The 16,900-nt window shown below is 46.2% G+C and overlaps 1 protein-coding gene across 1 annotated transcript in view; it reads right to left on the reverse strand.

Moving 5' to 3' along the window:
• The window catches only part of Scn10a (sodium voltage-gated channel alpha subunit 10), a 96,763-nt gene extending 87,560 nt beyond the window's left edge, over positions 1–9,203 (reverse strand). The window contains exon 1 of the mRNA XM_040740159.1: positions 8,801–9,203. Coding sequence (XP_040596093.1) covers positions 8,801–8,961 — 161 coding nt within the window. The 5' untranslated portion in view covers positions 8,962–9,203. The remainder of the gene's footprint in view (positions 1–8,800) is intronic.
• Between the last annotated feature and the right edge of the window lie 7,697 nt (positions 9,204–16,900).

The raw sequence follows: 16,900 nt of genomic DNA on the forward strand, positions 1-16,900 counted from the left end.
CCTAAGCAAATACACAGTGTGATCTGTGGGGACTGGATCTGTCCCAAGGTTTTGCATTCTCTTCCCTGGGTCCCAGCAGCACACAGCTAACCGTTTCCGTCTCACACCTGGAAGATCAGAGCAACTCTGCTGTTTCCACGATGAGGAGGCCGAGGGTACTCAGTGCTGTCTTGGACTAGAAACGGAGAGTTTTGTCTCCTTTTCATAAAGAAGCTGTGCTAGAGTTCAATTTATATAGAGTCCAACAAAGAACATTCTCCGCAATCATTGGGAATGAAAACTGACAGGTCTTTGGAATGCAATGTGGCAATACTGCAAAAATTAAAATTTGGTGGCTGGGTGGCTCAGTTGGCAGAGTGCTTGCCAAGGCCCAGCACTGTGTTGATGGGGTGGGGTAGAACCAACATGCACGTGATTTCCCAGCACGCAGCGGCTGAGACAGGCCAATCAGAAGTTCTGGGCCATCCTTGGCTACACAGAGGATTCAAGGCCATCCTGCAATACATGAGATTCAGTCTCAAAAAAATTGAATAGATTATATCCTAAAGGCTCATCTCTCCAATTTTGCTGCATTAACTGTACAAAGATATGCACACAAGGCTATTCATCAAAGAATTAATCACGACATAAAAATTTAAGGATTCTTATTATGATTAGGGCTTATCATAGAGAATAGTCCAATTCCACCCCTTCAGCGCTGCTAAAATCTATCCATCCAATTTCTATGAACCAACTGCTGCCAAGATTTTTTTTGTGAGATTTCACTGAATCTATAGATAAATTTGGGCAGCACTAACAATTTAATAATAGTAATCTTCTCATCCATTATCACAAGATATATTTAAATTTAGGTAAGTACTTTAAATTTTCTCAATAATGTGTTTTTCATTTTTTAGTATAAAGGTCTTGGGCATATGTTTTGTAGCACCATTTTAATCTATTGGCCCATTTTGCTATTTATTTCTTCTCTGGTTATTAACGTTTTCTTTTGGTTGCCTTTCGTTTATTGTATTATTTCTCTAGTTCTGGGCCGGACTCTTCGGCCTTTGCTGTTATTAAGATCCTACACATCTGAGCTGTAACTCCCCTCCTGACAACTTTCCTCCCTATGGGCTCTGATTAACTTGACTTTGAATTCTGCAACCTTAGTTTGTAACTGTCCTTCACAAGGGTTCTTTAGGCACAGCCGGGTAAAAAGATGCCCTCTTTTCCCTCCACCTTCCTACCGTTTCTAATCTCGCTGCAGAATGACGAGAGAGTTTGCTGTTTGTTATTGTTATCTGTGGGACTAGCGGGGTTGGATTTGGGGTTGGGGGCTAGTATGAAGGTTAACCTGTGTGCTCTTCGGCTTGAACTCCAAGTGATATAGTGTGCAATGCATTTTTCCTGTTCCCAGCCCCTCTCCATCTCTACAGCTGTTGTGCACTTTATCTGTTGCAGGCAGAAGGAAGCGTCACTCTTCAGATCCTCCAATAGCTGTGCGTACCCCCTCACATTCTTTGGTTTGTAAGTACCGCTCTTGCTTCATTCATTGCAAGGCTCTAACTTGCCTTTGTAGTTGGCATTCAGAGTGTCACGGTTGTCTGGCCTCCTGCTTTCTGGTGCGAGTTCTACGTTCTCTGAGGCTAGCAACATCATGACTCCTGCTAGCTTCCTGTCTGTCCTTCCTTACGTCTTTGCCCATTCTTTTGTACTCTTTGAGACAGGGTCTTATGTAGCCCAGGCTAGCCTAGAACTTTCTGTGTTGCTCAGTCTGGCCTTGGACTCCTGCTCTCCCTGACTCTGCTTCCTGAGTGCCAGGGTTTCAGGCATGTGTTACCATGTCTGGACTTCTCCATCTTTAAACCTTTCTATATCATTTTTGGGGGGGGGATATGGGTGTATGCCCATGTGTGCAGTTGCAACACGTGCACACATACATGGAGGCCAGAGGTCCACGTCAACTGTCGATCTTTGGGTACCATCCAATTTCTTTTTTTTTTTTTTTTTGAAGCCGAGTCTCTCACTGGTCTGGAAGTGGCTAGGTTGGCTGGCCAGTGAGCTCAGGAAAGCCACAAGTCTCTGCCTCCCCAGCTCTGGGATTACAGGCATGGGCTGCTGCAATGGACGCCATGTGGAGCTGAGTTGATGGTCAAAGAGGAAAATGGTCAAATTATCAACTCAGGACTGTTATTAACACAGCAATTTTTACATTTATTCTAAGCAAACAAGCAAGCAGCCGGGTGGTGGTAGAACACACCTTTAATCCCAGCACTCAGGAGGCAGAGGCAGGTGGATCTCTGTGAGTTCAAGGCCAGCCTGGTCTACGGAATGAGTTCCAGGACAGCCAGAGCTCTTACACAAAGGAACCCTATCTCAAAAAACAAAGCAAACATTTATTCTACCCATACCTACTCTCTCCCATGCCCAGCTTGCAGAAGTGTGTTTTCCTTTTAACCAAGTGGGTTCCAGGACGAAACTCAGGTCATGGACTTGGCACCAAGCATGCTCCCCACTGGGTCATCTTGCCAGGCCCCTAGGACTCTTGAATTTCTCCCTTTAGGGAAGCAGTGTTGCATGAACTCTCCCCGACATGCTGTCTTCTTGCTGCTCCTGGGTTTTGGTGTTCGTATCTTGTCAACGCTAGAGCTCGCAGGGGGTGAGATGCATGGATCTCATCACCTCCGTGTGCACACGGCGTAAGGAGAGCCAGTCTGCTGGGGACTTGCCATCCCTCCACCCACCCTTGGTCTCCCGAGCTTGTTTTGACATCTCCATCTCTGTGTTTCCTTCCCTTCTCCCTTCGTTCTTGTGTTTGCTCTGTTCTTGTACCCATGCTGTCACTGTGCTGGCATTTTCAGAGAGAGGGGGTAAAACACATGCATCCTGTCTTCCACATTTAACCACAGCTCCCAGGTGACTCCCAAAAGACTCATACTGAGAAGAAAAATGCTTGCCTTAGAAATTCTTGAAGGACAGAAAATCTAAATGCAACATCATCTCAACCGTATAAAATATGAGTTTTATAATTTACCTAGGCGTTACATACTGGTTTATATTTTTCAGCATTTGCCATTTTATGCCCTGATTATTTATTTTTAATTATTATTGTTGCTATTGGGTTTTTTTTTTTTTTTGGTTTTTCGAGACAGGGTTTCTCTGTGGCTTTGGAGGCTGTCCTGGAACTAGCTCTTGTAGACCAGGCTGGTCTCGAACTCACAGAGATCCGCCTGCCTCTGCCTCCCAAGTGCTGAGATTAAAGGTGTGCGCCACCAACGCCTGGCTTTGTTTTGAAACAGAATCCCACTCTAGACCAAGCTGGCCTGGAACTCCCTACACAGACCAAACTTGCCTTGGACTTGTCATTATCCTCCTGCCTCAGCCTCCCAAGTGCCAAGATTACAGGCTTATGCTCAGACTTCAGGCTTGCAAATTGTTTCGTTTTTAAAGTATGTCACTAGGACACATGCAATAAGCAAGTGCGTGGGAAATGACGCCATCACTGTAAAGTGAAGGCTTCCTGCTCCGTCTAGCCGTAAGTCAATGCCGTCAACTGGACGGCTTGACCAACAGAATTAATTCCCTCATGGTTTGGGAGGCTGAACAAGGAAGGCTGTGGCGAGGTGAGGGGCTGGAAAAGGTCCCCTTCTTGCATTGTAGGTGGTTATCTTCTCCTGCATCCTCTCAGAGAATGGAGAGAAGTTGGGTTTTTCTTCCTTGTAGAGCACATAAGTCCCATTTGCTACACTAACCCTAATCCTGGTGACCTCGCTTAGTCATCTCCTTGAAGTCTCCCATTTCCAGCACTGTAGCACAAAAGGTCAAGGGTCCAACTCACGGATCCAGGGACAGGGCACTGTTGACTCTGCAGTCCCTGCCCAACTGCGTTCTCCTGTTTCAGGGCTCCTCTCCACGTATTTTGCATTTTCACGGTTTATCTCAAGTCTATTTTTAACTCCTATTATGCTGCAATTTGAATGAGTCTCCTCAAAATGCATGTTTTGACCAGGTGGTAACAGATGTCTGCAATCCCAGCACTGACCCGAGAGTATGAGGGGCAGTGCCAGGAGGAGGAGGAGTTCAAGGCTAACTGGAGGCACACCACAAGTTCAAAGCCAGCCTGAGCTTCATGAGACCCTGTCTCAAAACAAAGCAAAACATTCTTTGCAGACTTAGCTTCCAAGTTCACACAGTCTAAGTCCTTTCTTTTATATTTATTTGTTAGCATTTGTGGGGTGCACACATGCATGTATACGGGTAGATGTCAAAGGACAACTTATGGGAGACAGTTCTCACCTTCTACTGTGCATGTCCTAGGGACTGACTCTAGTCAGGCTGGGCAGCAAGTGTCTTTTATCCACTGAGACATCTCACTGGCTCCCAGTTCATAGGTTTTCAAGGTGGGTCTCTGGGAGGTAATTAGGATAGGGTGGGGGTCATGGCAGGAGACCTTTGTCATGGCTTGACAAGGAGATAGAACTGGGCTACCATGGTTACTGTTTGTCGCTGTGCTGCAATGCTTCTGGGAAGCCCTTACCAGAGGCCAGGCGGATGCTGGCACCATGTTCTTGGCTTCCCTATGACCACGAGTCAACAGATAGGATTTGCAGATTGCTAAGCCTCGGGCATTTTGTTATAGCAAGAGGAAACAGACTAAGTCAGCTCCTAAGTGAAACTGCCTTATTGCCTTCAAAGTTTGTGTAAATGGAACTGTAGTTATAGAATCCTTTCGTTTTGGTCAACACTCCTGTTCTCATACAGACCCACGGCGTATCTACATTCATTGTTATAAATTATCCAATTAAGAATATAACAAATGCTTAATGCACTGAACAGCTGTGGACATTTGAGTTATTTCCACATTGCCAAAGCTGGGCTTCGGTGCCCACAGGTAGTAATGCAGGTGTGTGGGCACCCAAGTATAATAGAAGAGCGCAGAGTATATACATCTTCCTCTGTGTTAGTAGTCACTGCTATCAAACGTTTTCCAAATCCACACACCACCCACCACCAGCATAACAGCTTCCGGCTCTTCATATCTTTCCAGACACTTGACTTTAATTTTACCCTCCTTGATTTAAAAGAAAATATTTTTTAGTTAATCGACCACTTGGAATTCTGCCCTGGCTGTCCTGGAACTAGCTCTGTAGACCAGGCTGGCCTCGAACTCACAAAGATCTACCGGCTTCCTGAATATTGGGATTAAGAGTGTTTGCAGCTGGGTGGTGGTAGCGCACGCCTTTAATCCCAGCACTCGGGAGGCAGAGGCAGGCAGATCTCTGTGAGTTCGAGGCCAGGCTGGACCAACAGCCTCCAAAACAATAAAAAGAAACCCTGTCTCATAAAACCAAAAAAAAAAAAAAAAAGAGTGTTTGCCACCCCCACCCAGTGGGCTGCCATGGTTTTATAATTTGATTTTTGGAGAGGGATTCGTGGCTCTGGCATAATTTAGCAGAGGTGTCTCCACTCCCCTGAGAGTTATCTCCTGGACAGACGGCTCAGCAGTGACAAGCACTGGCTGCTCTTCCAGTGAACCTGGCTTGGTTCTCAGCACCCACATCAGGCAGCTCACAGCCATCTGTAACTTCATCTCCAGGGGATCTGATGCCCTCTTCTGACCTCTGTGGGCACTGTACTAGGGTGTGCATATGCACACATCTACATAAATAAAATAAATATCAAATAGTTGTGGGGTGAGCAAAAGTCCTCAGTTTACCAAGGTATATCTGTTCGTTTCTCTACTTGGTGTTTCTTGCATCATCTGCAACAAAACTCACCCTCCCCTGAGGCCATACATGCTTTCCTCTGGCTTTTGTTTTACCCCTTTGTATTTCACAAGGAAAGCTAGGGGCTACCCCCAGAAATGACTCTGTTGTGCAGTGTACAGTTAGCTACGTAGTTTATTAGGTTAGGCTGGCTAACTCTCCGCACTCTTACCACAGTCTGACCTTCCCTGCTGTTCTGCGAAGCCACCTTTTTCACAAATTAAATGGCTGTACACACACACACACACACACACACACACGCACCACATCACACAAAACACATACATACACACACCACACACATAGACACAGCACATACATACATATGCACACAGCACACACACATATATACACACACAGCACATACACACATACACAAACACCACACACAAACACATCACACAAAACACATACATACACACACACCACACACATAGACACAGCACACACACATATATACACACACAGCACATACACACATATACACAAACACCACACACACCACACATCACACACAATACATACATACACACACCACACACATAGACACAGCACATACATACATATGCACACAGCACACACACATATATACACACACAGCACATACACACATACACAAACACCACATACAAACACATCACACAAAACACATACATACACACACACCACACACATAGACACAGCACACACACATATATACACACACAGCACATACACACATATACACAAACACCACACACACCACACATCACACACAATACATACATACACACACACCACACAGACACAACACACACATACATATGCACACAGCACACACACACACATATATACACACACAGCACATACCCACATATACACAGACACCACACACACCACACATCACACACAACACATACATACACACACACACCACACACATAGACACAGCACACACACACATATATACACACACAGCACATACCCACATATACACAGACACCACACACACCACACATCACACACAACACATACATACACACACACCACACACATAGACACAGCACACACATACATATGCATACACAGCACATACACATATATACACAAACACCACACACATACCTCTCTCTCTCTCTCTCTCTCTCTCTCTCTCTCTAATCTGCTTAGAGTCTGGCTAGCCTCACAGCAATGGCTTTGTCGTCAATTTGACCCCAGTAGGCCAATTTCTCCTCCCTTGTTTTCCTTCCTCAATATATCTTGGCTATAATTTACTCTTTGTATTTCCACATACATTTTAGAGTCTAAATGCTTGTTGAGACTGATTGGGAATAGCACTAAATTGATTATTCATCTGTGCAATTTCTGCAATATTGAGACGTGGAGTCTAACAACATAGCATTATCTCCCCATTTATTGGGAATTGTTTCTGTAATTTACTCAATGCTTTGATATTTTTATTTCTAGAAGCTTGATATTTTGAAATGCCAATGTAAATGATACTTCAAAATTATTTTATTTCCAGCTTGCAGCATGCTGCTAAGTACATACATAACTGATTAATGTATATTAATTTACATAACTATCTTGATGTACAGTCTTATTAATTCTAGTGGGTTTTTAAAAGACCTATTTTACTAAGTATTCATGTGTATGTATGTGTGTCTTCTGTGTGTGTTCAAATGCATATGAGTGCAGGTTCTCATGGAGACCAGAAGAGGGTGCTGGATCCCCTAAAGCTACCCTCCGTTGGCACAAACAGTTGTGAGCTGCTGTGTGAATGCTGGGAATTGAACTCTGGTCCTCCGCAAGAGTAGCAAGGGGTCTCAATGGCTGGGTCAGCCGCTAACTCTAACAGTATCTCTCTAGGTTATGTTGGAATATTATGTACTCTACACCATTTTCTGTAAGTTGCAACGTGTTTGGTAATTTTTCTTTCCATGGACTTTTTATTTATTTTTTTAATTCTTACCTTACTACTCAGAACCCCCTCTATGAAGCTGAATGGATGAGACTAGACATCTCTGATACTCATTTTCCCTCTCTGATCTCAAAGTGAGAGATTTCCACACTCAGAGCTATGTTTGACAAACGAATGCCCTTTTTGGAGGATACTGCTTTTTGAAGAATTAATATTTTTCTCAGATTGTGACAATTTCTTTCTGCTCCACTTTTCTAAGAGTTTTGAAATCATAAACAGAAACTGAACTTTATTAAATGGCGTTTCTGGCATTGGTTAAAAGGACTACGCAATTTCTCTCCCTTCACTAACAGTGATGGGGTGTCTTTTGTGGCATGTGTCACTTTTAAAGTTAGCAAGAATTAATGGTGGGAAGGAAGAAAGCTTTTCAGAGACCATGCTGTTATATCTGAAGGCTCAAGCAAGGTCAGGGATACCTGCCCCAGCTGTGGTGACACATCTGTTTTCAGAAAATTCTTCTGTTCTCAAACAATAGAGATCTCACGCGTACTGACCAGAGACACAGGCACCCTAGGAATGCAGCCATCTGAGCAGGGACAGCTTACACACCGTCAGCCATGACTATTCTGTGGCCCATGTCCCAGAGTCACTGTTTACAGCTCTTTCTTAGTTTGCCCCCACCTTTTCAAGGGTGGGCCTTCTCAGAACCTCACTCTCAAGCACTTAACAGGTGCACGTGTGAGTGTGAGTGTGCACACGTGTGTGTGTTCGTGCGTGTGTGTGTGTTCGTGTGTATGCATGTGTGTGTGTGTGTTTGTGTGCGCGTGTGTGTGTGTAGCCAGGAGGACTCTCCCCTGCCCAGGACATTAAAGTCTAAAGACATCAGTCCTTCTAGGCATCAGAGTTTATCAGAGTTTTAAAAGGCCTCTAGAGAGTTCCACTGTGGAGTTGAGGTTGAGAACCACCAACCTACACTGTCTTAAAGTTCGTGAACCATACATGTGCTGAAGAAAAGGGCACGCAGAAGAGACCGACCATGGCAGAGTCAAAGAGGTGACAGGATTCCGACTTACCTCAACGAAAACTGGCGTAACAAACAAAGAAACACGGAAGGCAAGGAGAGAGGCACAAGAAGGAGGGTGGCGACTTTACTCACTCGATTTTCTCCGGAAGATCGCTTTGGGTCATGCACACACAGTTGAACAGGATAGTGACGGTGATAAATATGGAGAACCAGCTGCGAGACCGTGTTAAGGACAAGTGGGTACCTCCGTCCGCCCCACCCCGGGTTACCTTGCGGCCCAGAGAGAGGTTCATGACTCAGCTAATATCAGCTTTAGGGTCTTGTCATGCAGACCAAGCCCACGTCTGTCGAGTGCCCGGCCCATCTAAGAACTCTTTACTATGAGTGAGAGCAGTTGTAACGGCAAATTACGAGGGCTGTAGATATCGAACCCAGCCAGGGCCTTGTTGTAGGCAAACACTTTAGCACTGAGCCAGATTTCCAAATCCTGCTCACAATACTAAGCACCAACCTATGGGTAGCTTTTATCATTTACATCTAGGATCTGAGCAAACAGCATGATGAGTCTTAAATAACCTTTCAGAATCACGCTGCATCGTGCAGCCTGGTAACCATAGCTACCAGGTGGAGGTTATTACTTTTTATGAAAACGGTTTATTTAGATTGTCTTCCTAAGCTGGGCTCAACCACGTTGAAGCAGTGGATTCTGGGTAGGGAAGGCCAAATCCGGCGTAGGAAGCGAAGTTCTGGCTCTGGGAGGCTAGGAAGCGAAGTTCTGGCTCTGGGAGGCTATTCCAAGGAGAACGAGACGTGAGTAGCCAGAGAGAGGCTCTGAGGAGCAGAGATTTGGCTGAGGGCTGCTCAGAAGGGGACGGTGGCTTTGAAAAGAGCATGAGTACACAGGAATAAACAAATGGAGGTAGAGAGAATCCCAAAGCAGACCTCTCCTGAGTGGATTTTCCTCAGGGCTGAGGGAGCGCCTACAGTCCCTTCTAAAGGAGAGACATCTGTCCCAGAGAGAAGCTTTGCCTACAAGGTGAGGATGGCACTTTTCTGTAAATACCATTCACGATTTTGTTTTACTTAGGAAAGCATCTATCTGAATAGGGAAATTCTACCAATGAAACTACATTTTCCTGTTGATTTACAATTAAGAAACATAGTCACATAGGGGAAACGTAACACAAGAATGGAAATTTAAGTTGTATCTTCAGTTCTGCAAACCTTTCCAAGTTGGGTGTTACCCCACGCCTGTGAAGGCATTCCCGAACATGTGACTGGAGTTATAATCTTGATTGAATCTTGCTTGGGGGTGTAGTAGCCAAACTGATTAAAATTAAGTGTGTCTGTGCCACTTTGTGAGGAGGTGACCCCTCAGCAGACTTCCTGCGCAGCTGTGACACCACCAGGCAACTAGTTAATTCATTAGATTTCAAGACAGAGAGACTGCTCATTGGTCACATGGCTATTGATAGAAATTTTATCTCTAATTAGCTGCTATTTACTTAACTCAGTAATTCAACTGGGATCCACGGAGGACAGTTTGTGCATTGGCTATTTCTCTTTGCTTGAGATCTCCATAACAGTGTGTATGTCTTCCTTTAAAACATAAAAACTAGTTTTGATGAGCAGTGTAACTCTTAAAGAGCTGGGCGAAGGAAGCATGTTTAAAATCTTGAATCGCAGCATACTGCTATTTTAAAACTAAAAACCTATGCTTTGTTTTACACAGAACAATATAATTTATATAGTATACAGACTATAATGGAATGACTTGATGTAGCTTTAAACAGAAGGAAACCTGAAGAAAATTCAGGTTTCCAAACCCCAACCTGTAAACGATATTTTTTTTAAATCACTCTATAAAATGGGTCAAGGCAGCAGATGTTTCCAGTGACTGGTTACATCTGGTGGGTGCACTGAAGGCCAAAGGAATTTAAAAGACCTGACTCTCCCATTCACTGCCTCAAAAGAGGAGACACTAGGGCCCTTTCAATGCAAAACTGTGTCTTGCTGCTTCAATGCCCAGAAGTTGATTTCAAGTGTATTCTCAAAAAGCAACATTTTGCCTGACTAGAGAAGGCCACTGAAGGAATTATTACCTCAGTCTTAAGTCCATTCACGTGTTGTCTATTTCCTCACTGAAGACACTGTCCCCGAGACGCCGCAGGCTGGACCTGTGACCTTGGGACATCTATGAAATGCCCCTGAGTGTTGGTTTCATTATCTGTAAAACGGGGTTCTAATCCTTCATCCAAGGCCCCTGTGCCTGTTGAGAGTGTTGACACTTGGGAAGAAGTTAGCCACTAGCGACCTGCTATTATCATGAAGTATTCTGAAGAATCCAAAAACTTAAGATTCAATCCAGAACCCGGAACTCCCTTTGGGCAGCTACAGAGATAACCAGAGCTAGAGAGAAATGTATATCACAAGCAGTGTAGTTACACAGCGGCTGTGTGGATGGCTCTGGGCCTAGCTTCCTAGCTCAGGTGCCGTGAGTCGGGCAATTTTCCAAGCTCTCCCCAGTGGCTGGGTGGGGCGGGGCAAGAGTCGGGCCCTTTCTGCTAAGGCACAATTGGGTATTGCGGTTGGCTACCACGTGCCATACAACAGAGCAAGACTGTCCTGAACATGAACTTCCTGGAAGCCAACACTGGACTTGTCGTTAAGAATTTCCAGTTTGAGAGACGCGTGGAAGCCAAGCCCAGGTCTTCCTTTGTCTGACTGTTCTGGCTTGGGTTGAATAAAAACACAAAACATCAGCCACCCTGAAGGTGGCTTCTTGCGTTACTCCCTAAATCAGGCAAGGTAGGGTAGACCTGGGGGCAAACACGTCTAATGACGGTCCTCTGTGGCAGGGTCCTCAGATGAACTGTACCTTTAACCACGAGTAACTCATGACAGTAACAGTGTCCCATGATGGGTGAAGTCCCACGGAAGATGATGAGGGCTCTGCTTGTCATGGAACGTTCTCTTTGTTGTCTGGGAGGCATTTCTCTTTTTGTGTAATGAGCACTCACCCCAGCATGGCCAAGGATAGTGTAACAGCTCAAGCCTGCCCATCTGGCCCCAAAGAGCCTGATGCTTGATGGCCTCATAAAGGGGCTGGAGAAATGGCTAAGTGTTAAGACTCTTAAAGGACCCAGGTTCAATCCCCAGCACCAACATGGCAGCTTGCAACTAGTTCAAGGAAACCTGGCATCCTCACACAACATGCAGGCAAAACACCAATGCACATAAAATAAAACAAAAATTTTACAAAAGAGGACATTTGGGTTTGAATGGGCCATCACATAGTCCAGTCCAGCATCAAAGCTGAGAAAGATGTGGGATCATGATCCTCCAGCATCCAGTTTGATACTGAATGCTGGGATTATAGCCGTGCATCATCATGCATGGTGTATATGGTCTTAGGGATTGAACCTAGGACCTCATGCATATTAGGAAAGCACTGTATCAGCTGAGCTTAGCAAGAAAAGAAAATGTTTCAAGTGGCGTTTCCACAGCTGTGTCCAGGTGAGTTGGCAGTGAACCTGAGCCACACTGGTCTGTGTAAACATTTCTTCTGTCTTGAGACTATTTCGGGGGTCCTTGGGAACACCAAAATCATAAACAAGTGTTGAGAAGATAGTCTGGGGGTTTAAGAACACTTGCTGCTCTATCAGAGGGCTGGAGTCTGGATCTCAAGACCCACATTAGGTGGCTCACAAACATCTGTAAGCCCAGCTTTGAGGGATCAGATGCTCTCTCCTGGCTTCTGCAGGAACCTGTGCACACACAGGTGTTTATACACACACAGCACAAGACAAGATGAATTTAACATACACACACAGTGTTTTCTGTGTGATGTCACCATCTTGGGATTCAGTTGGAGGAAGGCTGTCCTGCTAATCTCTAAGAAAGGCAGCGTGGGCAGGGCCTGAGTCTACGGCACAGAGGCACAGCTGTGCAAAGGATACGAGTGGACAGACACTTTGATGGCCGTTCTTCTGATCAGGTTGAAAGGGCTGAAGAGCCACAGGGCCCGAGTGGCGCTGAACCTGGAAATGGTCCTGCCCTTGTTCAACACCATGAACGTCTACAACAAGAGCAGAAGTGGAAGGCAGTGAGAGACAAGACCGGGAGTGGTCTCCTCTCAGGCTGGCGAGCAGACCTGTGTGGAGAGCCACAGCTCACTGGCCCTCTAGTGCAGAGGTGCGGAGAGTTAGAGGGGAAAGGGAGCAGAAGTCACATCCTCACTCTCTCCTGTGTACCAAGGCGAGCCCCTGAGAGTGCTTCATGGACAGGCTGCGGACACAAGGGTGGATGTACGCAGCATGCCCAGGAGAGAGAGAATTCTGACTACAGACGGTTGATCTCAGTTGCATTTAATTCATCGAGTGTGTGTGTGTGTGTGTGTGTGTTGAGGGGGCAGGGGTCAACATCAATTGTCATTCCTCAGGATCCTTCCACCCTTTTTATTTTTGAGGCAGAGTCTCTCTCTCACTGGTCGGGAGCTCACCCAGGTGAGCTGGTCTGAGGCTCACCAGTCAGTGAGCCCCTGGGATCCACTTGCCTCTGCTTCCCCCTCCTCAGATGTGAAATTACAAGCATGTTCGACTATGCCTGGCTTCCCACACACACGTGTGTTCTAGAGATCAAAACCAGATCCCTTGTTTGTTCAGCAAGTGCTTCACTGAGTCGTCCCCTGAGGCCCAACATTTACCTCACTTCTGACTAGACCATGCGGGTCCGATGAAGCCCCTGCTTCCCACTGTCTGCGTCTCTCTCTACACCATCTCTTGGTTCCCTCCTCTGTGCATTTAGGAAGGGTGGGTTCTTGGGATGAGAGGAGGAGGGAGGGAGGTGTTGCTGTGCCTTATCTCCTTTACAAACTATGTTTGCAATGACTTGTTCTAGCTCCTAGTCGTTTCCAAGCGTGTACTTACCATGTGTTGAAGGTACAGGACAGGAGAGGAAACTGTCATGGGCACCTCAGACTGTCAGCTTTCAGTCTTTTTAAGAAAACCATTAAAGACTCTAGTTTATCATGTTTATACTTGTTTTTGCTTTGCTCATGTGTGTTTGTGTACATATATATGATAGGAATTTGCATAGGTATGTAGATATCTATGTAACTCATCTGTCTGGCTATCATATCTACCTATCTATCTGTCTATCTATCTATCATATCTCATCTACCTATCTATCTGTCTGTCTGTCTATCATACACCTCTCCATCTACCTGCTGACTTACCTATCTACCTTCCTGTTATTGTCGCAGTCTTGATCTTAGGTGGCTCTCAAGGCTCACACACTGAAGGCTTGGTTGTCAGCCTGCCGTGACACTGTAAGGCAATCAAAGCCTAACAGATGTGCTGTCAAGGGAGGGGAAGGTGGGTAGCTAGAACTGGGCTTAAAGGGAGCCGAGCCCCAGACACACCCTCTTTCCTCTCTCTCTTTTTTGACTCCCTGGCACCGTGAGGTGAGCGCTCTTCCTCCATGTGCCCTTGGTATGTGATGAACCGTTTCACCCAGAGTGACAGAGCCAAGCAAGCAGGGATGGACAGACGCCTCTGAAACCATGCACGGAAAAGGATATTTCTCCCTTTAAGGCTATTTTCCATGATAATTTGTTACAGCAACAGAACACTCACACACATGCACACAGACACACACTCACACATTCTCACACACACTCACACACACACGTACATGCACATATATCATGCTTGTGTGTGTGGTGTGTGTATATCCTGTGATGACCAGTGTTGTCAACTTGACACAATCTAGAATTCCTCAGGAAGAGTCTCAATGAGTGACAGTCTAGGTGAGGTTCACCTGTAGTGGGATTATCATGTTAATCAAGGCAGGAAGACCCCCCCATTGGTGCAGGCAGAATCCTGGACTGCCTGAGAGCAGAGAAAGCAAACTAAGCACTAACGCGCATGCACGCATTACTCTCACTTCAGACTACAGGCATGGCGCAACTAGCCCCCTCAAGCTCCTGCTGCCACCATGGCTTTGATACCGGGATGGAGTGCAGCCTGGAACAATGAGCCAGCAAATCTTTTCTCCCTTAAGTTGCTTATGTCACCATCTTTTATTACAGCAACAGGGAAGGAAAGTAGGACACGTGCTGCATTCTTTTTTTTTCCTTCTCGAGACAGGGTTTCTCTGTGTAGTCCAGCTTCAGTCCTGGCTGTCCTGGAACTCGCTCTGTAGACCAGACTGGCCTCAAACTCACAGAGATCCACCTGCCTCTGCCTCTTGAGTGCTGGGATTAAAGGTGTGTGTCGCCACCACCTGGCTCACACGCTGTGTCCTTAAGAAACTTTAAACCCCAGGAGCACATAGGCACACCTGTCAGTGGCTGTTGCTGATATGTTCGTTCCCTTGGTTACCACTATGCGCTCCCAAGACTATGTAAGAAAGACAAGTGATAGTACACTATTATTTCAAGATGCTTTTGGCTTCAGTGATCCATCAGAGAGCTTGGAAGACACCAGGGGCTCTAAGATGGTACTTTGGAGACCCCCAGCTTAAGGTGTCCCTCTCTCAACATCAAAACCTCCATTCTTGATCTGCAAAGAGAGCTAACACCTCTCAAAGCCCTGGTCTAGGTCTCACCCGCAGGAACAGGCAACCTTCCATGCAAGTCCTGCAGCAGCTATCTGCCTTGGGGGTTTGGGTTTTCTTTGTCCCCATTACAGAGTTCTTAAAGGTTCAGACAGAGGTGCATTTGACTTGCTTTGTCAGCTTATTCTTTGGCAAACAGCTACTTCCCCCCTAGGGGTGAGGACTTCCTGGGCTGGGTGGGTGGGTGGGTGGGACTGAGGCTTGCTGGCCGGAAGCTGAACACTGTGTGGAAGTTACCAGTTGCTGCTCTTACCCGGTGTGTGCTGTAGAATGGGTCTAGGTCCTCCAGGGGCTCCCCGACGAGTTCTGCTGGGAGCTCACCATAGAACTTGGGCAGCTGGTTACAGGCTTTCAAGTCTAGCTGAGGCCTGGGCTTCTCGTCCTGGTCCTTCCGCTCTGCATGCTTGGCTCTGGCCTTCTTGGCTGCACGATGGGCAGCGATTTGCTTCTCGATCTCTGCCAGCGACTCCGGAGTGAACCGTCGGAAGTTGGTAGTTTCCACGGACCCAAAGGGGAACTCCATCTTTTCATTCTTCTTGGGGAAGAATTCGCACTCTTGCGGGGGGAGGAGAATAACCACAGAGAGGTGACAACCTACGCAGTGGAACTCTGCCTTCCCTCACCCTCCATGACTGCTAGAACAGCCCCCATCCTTGTCACCAGCTCCTCACACAGCAACCCCACCCCCCACACCCGACAGAATTCCACCCTCTGCAGGAGCTCTACAGAATCCAGGTACCACAAGGTGCATCTCTGCTCCCTCTGCTCCCATGCCATTGTTCCCTATCACTGTGACAGCCCCATCCTATTCCCCTCAAGTCAGATTTATACATTTTATCATCCTTCCTCTTCTCCAGGGTCGCCGGCTGTATCACCGAAGACTTTGGCTTCTGATCCCTACCTTAAGTCAGGAAGCCCATCTTAAAGGAGCCATGAGCCTCTGCTTGCCTTCGGCAAACAGACCACCAGAGAAAATGGTGCTACCAAGAAGCCATGCTTGACTCTGTTCTTCTGTTAGAATCCCTTCCCAAGCTCTCTCAGGATTTATATGGATATGGTTGACCCATGTCAGCTGCTATTTGAAGACAGAGTTTCTGTCCCTCCTGGTTCCACAGCCCATTTAGTCCCAAATAAACACACCGAGGCTTATATTAATTATAAACTATTTAGCCAATGGCTCAGGCTTCTTATTAACTAGCTCTCGCTTAATATTTAACCCATTTCTGTTAAACTATGTATTGTCACAAGGCCGTGGCTTACCTGTAATGCTGTGACATGTTTACTCCTTTGGTGGCTGCATGGTGTCTCCTGGCAACTCCTCCCTGCCTTCCTCTTCCCAGCATTCTCCCACTCTGGTAACCCCACCTATACTTCCTACCTGGCTACTGGCCAATCAGCATTTACTCATCAACCAATAAGAGAAGCATATATTCACAGAATACAAAAGGACAACCCCCATCACCTACTTTCTGACCACACATTTTATCTGATTTTTTTCTATGTTTTCCCCCTTTCTTTGAACGTCTATGAGCCCCACCATCCACAGCAGGAGAGTTTTCTCCATAACCGCATTAGATTAAACTTGCCCACATAAGACCCAAGCCCAGGTCAATC

This window comes from Mesocricetus auratus, unplaced genomic scaffold, assembly GCF_017639785.1.
Source record: "Mesocricetus auratus isolate SY011 unplaced genomic scaffold, BCM_Maur_2.0 Super-Scaffold_100691, whole genome shotgun sequence".
NCBI lineage: Eukaryota > Metazoa > Chordata > Mammalia > Rodentia > Cricetidae > Mesocricetus > Mesocricetus auratus.